This window comes from Gavialis gangeticus, unplaced genomic scaffold (assembly GCF_001723915.1).
Source record: "Gavialis gangeticus isolate Ggan-Ray unplaced genomic scaffold, GavGan_comp1, whole genome shotgun sequence".
NCBI lineage: Eukaryota > Metazoa > Chordata > Crocodylia > Gavialidae > Gavialis > Gavialis gangeticus.
In genome coordinates, this window is record NW_017728995.1 from 35,646,699 (window position 1) to 35,651,161 (window position 4,463).

Sequence of the window (4,463 nt, forward strand, 5' to 3'; positions counted from 1 at the left end):
CACAGAGCCAATTTCCCAGCCAGCGGATCGTGGTGGACCCAAGGCCACAACTGGCCAGTTTCGCCAAGAGGTGATCATGGGATACCAGATCGAAGGCTTTTTTGAAGTCAAGATATATGACATTAATCTCTTCACCCTTGTCCAGGTGATAGGTCACCTGGTTGTAGAAGGAAATGAGATTGGTTTAGCAAGACCTACCTGCAACAAACCCATGCTGGCTTATTCCTTAGGATGTTGGCGTCAGCCAGTCCGTTAAGGATGGCCTCTTTAATAAACTTTTCTAAGATCTTCCCCAGGATAGAAATGAAAGAAATGAAATTATTAAGACAGCCTCCCTCCCAAAAAGCTTACAATCTAAGGGACACACATAGAAAAAGGATGTTCTGAACAACCTCAAAAGAAAGAATAACAGACCATTTGGTGGCTTGCTGCCTTGGCTAGGAATATGTGGGATTTTTGCATGTTGCCATGAAAACAGTTTCACTGAACAGGGATCCCACATGTTAGTGCAAAAGTGAAGTGAAAACAAGACCAGGTTTCAAATGCGGAGTGGAACAAGTGTGTCCTGTGCCTTCTGAATTGTATTATGACGATTTCTTGCACCCCTTCCACTTACCCCATTCAGCGCAAATATGCACACAGAGTAGATCATCCCAGCAATTGCCAACACTATTAGGCACATCAGGAAACTCATGGCATCTCTGTACAGCTTAAAGTTAATTGGCTTAGGGTAGAGAATGGACCTCACCAGATCTCCTTTGGCTGTGTTGAAGCCTGCAGTGAGAAACCACACCCGCTGGGCATCAGTCAATGGTGGGATTGTTTCTAAAAGCTCACTGAGAAACATGGTGGTTAAAAGATTCATAGATACAATGGCTTAAAAACACAGGGGGCCTTTGTACACACCACGTTTTTTGCCCTTTCTTGCACTGCAACTGCGTGACTGTTTGCACAAGCAGGTTTTCCAGACACTTTAAAAGTCTTTCTGGTGCCTTAAACTAAAACTTCTTGGACATAGTTTAGTTTGACTCACCAAAAATTAAAGCATCGCGTCCATGGATTTGTTGCGTCCAAATACAAAGGAACTCAAAGACTTGTAATGAGCCTCTTTATTCACCAGATGGTGCCATGACTTTTTTGTAGCTCACCCCTTCAAATTGCTTTTGCTTTCGAATTGCTTCCATTTTTTTTCTTTTCTTGTGTGGTTTGCTGGCTCCCTGCTTCCACAGCTGCATGGCGAAGCACTGGCATGGGGTGGGTGGGAGACCCCTGGCCTGGAGGGCAGCACTGCACCATCCTGCTCTCCTGCAGTGGCAGCTAGGGGCCCAGCTTAATTCATTTGAAAACCTAGTGTGTGTAAACACAGATGCGATGCTCCAAGGCTTAAATTCATTTAAAAATGTAGTGCATGTAAACACAGATGCGACACTCCAAAATAAACCAGTTTAAATATTATAAACCTATTTAATTTAATGAGAATTAAAACCCATGGTGCGTACAGGCACCCAGGAGGGTCAGATGCTGCATTACAGCTGATAATTGCTACTGCATGGAAACATAGAGGGTGCTGTTTGTCTTAAGAACTCAGTATCCTGCTCTGCCAACAGTTACTATTACATGTGATGAGTGCCAGCTACCATGGGTAGACTCACTGGCTGGAGTCCAGGGGACTCATCACAAGAGCAAGTGACTGGAATTCAGTGAACAGAAAAGTCGGTGGTGTAGGAGGTGTGCCTTTGAATGAAGGAGAGACCACACTGTAATGCAATGTAAAGGGATTGCCTGATGCAGACTGTACCTTGCTGCAGATGCATTAGGAGGATGCTTGAGGTCTTTAGATGCTGCTCCATTTTGGGGGTAGAAATGTATGTACCTACTTGGGATGAAACCTCAGATGTGCAAGGGGAAGACTCTCCCAGTGTGGCTGGGCTGGGCTGGGCTGTGCCATTGACTGCTAGTCCAGGCAGGATTCTGCAGAGCCCACCCATTGATGAGCAGGGTTGTCTCAGAGAAACTTGCTGCTGGGTCTTGGTATTACCTGGTGCTTCGAGTTCACTAGAACCCAACCCACCGCATGAACTTCCACTGCCACAAGACTCCCAGGGTCACGCAACAAGCCCAAAGACCCCTGCTCAGACGCTGCCATCCTCCAAAGAACCCTGCCTACCCCCGCCCTCCACCATCTTCTGTGGGGTGGTTTCATGCCATTGCCAAAATCCCTGCTGTCTTGTCCAATCCTGGGGCTGCTACCTCAAGCACTTCCCCTGGCCACCACTGCTGTGGTGTCAGGACAAGAGATTATCAATCCCCCTGCTTGTGCCAAGCCTCTCAGGGCCTGCCTGGGTCCACTGCCCTGAGGCAGATTGGCCAGGGTCTAGCTGGGCTTCCAAACTGCTCAGAAGTTTTGAAGTTTCTAAAACAAAAGATTGGATTTTGTGACAAGATGAATTTGGGGCTTTTTGTCCTGATTTGGGAGAAATTCTTTTCTCTTTTTTCCAAAATCTTGAATATGATCAAGAAACAGAGATCCAGATCCCTGGCCTGCTATAGCATTTTTGGTAAGAGCCATGCCAAGCAAATTCAAGCAACAAGGAGCAGTCTGGTGCAGACAGAGACACAGGCCAAAGCCTGCATCCGGACAGACTGCTGTCAATCTGGAGTAGCTCCATCAGTACTATGTGACCGGGTGAAGGGGGATTTGACTCTCATTCCAGTCCGGCCACCACATTAGAGAAAAGCAAAGTGAAGGGTTGACTAACCTGTGTGCAGCACAATGGCCTTCACCAGTCCCCTGCCATCTGCCTTGGTCTGGATCACCTCTGTTCCACAGAAGAGGATGTGTCGCTTGTACTCCTCTGAGCAGTGCATTTTCCAGGGCTTGGAATCATTGGCGTAGGGCAAGGGGGCCTTCGTCACGGGAATGCTTTCTCCTGTGAGCGATCAGATCGCGTTAGGCCAACTGCAGCATTTCAAAATCTGCTTTGATGGATGAACATGCAGTAATGTTCATAGAATTTCTAGTGGGTAAATAGCAGCTAGAGCTGACAGGCTGGTTGGAAAAGTCTTTCCTGCGTGCTGTCAATGCCATGGTGTGAATGGGGCATGAGGAAGGGCCAGATCTGGCCCTTGCTTGAGTCAATGGGACAGTCTTGGCTCCCTAAACGAGGGTCTACAGCCTTTGGGATGCTGCCTGATTCAGGCTGTTGTCTCCAAGGCATCTGGTTGATTTGGACCTGATACTCAGACTCGCTCTGCACCTGCTCCTGTCCTCCTCTTCCCTGCCCTGCTCCATCTCCTCCCTTCCCTTCCCTTTCCTCTCTTTTCTCCTGTTTGGCCAATACTTTCCTAATTAACACACCTGCACCCCTATGCAGAAAACCATGACGTGACATCCGCTGCCATCATGGAGTTTGTTCTCCTGGCAGGTTCTGTCTGTTCCCCCAGCCCTGAGTCTGCCTCACCTGGCTGACGTGTAAGTGCTTTGTGCATAGTGCTTGGTACAGTGGGACCCTGGGCATGGCTGTAATAGCCACGAATAATAATGAGAATACTAATACAGGTGAGTACCTGTCAGCATGCTTTCATTCACAATGCACCTGCCACTGATCAGGACGGCATCACAGGGCAGAAAGCTTTTGCCCTCGGTCAGAACCAGCGTGTCTCCAGGCACCAGTTGGTGTGACTTCACCTTTTGGCAACCTGCAGGCAATGGGAGTGGCAAAGCATTGTTTGGCCCTAATCTCTTACCCAAGCAGAAAAAGAAACCCAAGCACCCCCCAGTCAGACAAATGGTCATTTGTTTAGCAAATAGATATGGATCTGAAGTGGGACCTCCGGATTATGTTTCTACCAGGCTGCATGTAACCCAGCCCTCTGCACTGGAGAAAAGTTTGGATCTGGATTCCAACTCTGAGACTCCACAAAGGGCCCAAACAGGAACTTTGGCTCCGAACACCCTGCTACTCACTGGAGAAGCATGGATTCAGACTCCTGCTTTTCAGATTGCTGCCTGGACAAAGAAGCACATTTGAAATGCTGAGCTCAGACAGGCACAGAGCCATGAAGGGTAGTTATTGGACTTGTTCTGCCATGTGGCTATGGCCAGGATGACTCAGGTCTCCATTGCAATAGACTGGTTTAAACCACCCTGGCTAGGAACAGACATTACACATGACCCAGTTTAAGTGATCTGAAACTGCTTTAAACCTGTTCCAGAACTGATGTTCAGCACACAAAAACCATTTTGAAAACAACTGACACTGGTTTGAGATACACCTGGTTAAATGTAGTATCAGACTTAACTGATTTGGGTCACACTGGTTTATGCAATGTCTGTCCCAGACCCCTTGCTGGTTTAAGTTAAACCAGACTCCCCCAGCATCCCAGCATGCTCTCTGGGCTGGGCAGGGCTCTCTGTTCCACAGCAGGGCTGGCCCCTCCCCTCTGCTCCCTGGCTGCAGCTC

At 48.2% G+C, this 4,463-nt stretch overlaps 1 protein-coding gene across 1 annotated transcript in view; it reads right to left on the reverse strand.

The window, feature by feature from the left end:
* Positions 1–4,463, reverse strand: part of LOC109287778 (probable cation-transporting ATPase 13A4) — a 70,395-nt gene that overhangs the window by 25,093 nt on the left and 40,839 nt on the right. Inside the window, exons 10-12 of the mRNA XM_019503066.1 lie at positions 3,568–3,699; positions 2,760–2,930; positions 617–774 (exon numbers count right to left, since the gene is read on the reverse strand). Coding sequence (XP_019358611.1) covers positions 617–774; positions 2,760–2,930; positions 3,568–3,699 — 461 coding nt within the window. The remainder of the gene's footprint in view (positions 1–616; positions 775–2,759; positions 2,931–3,567; positions 3,700–4,463) is intronic.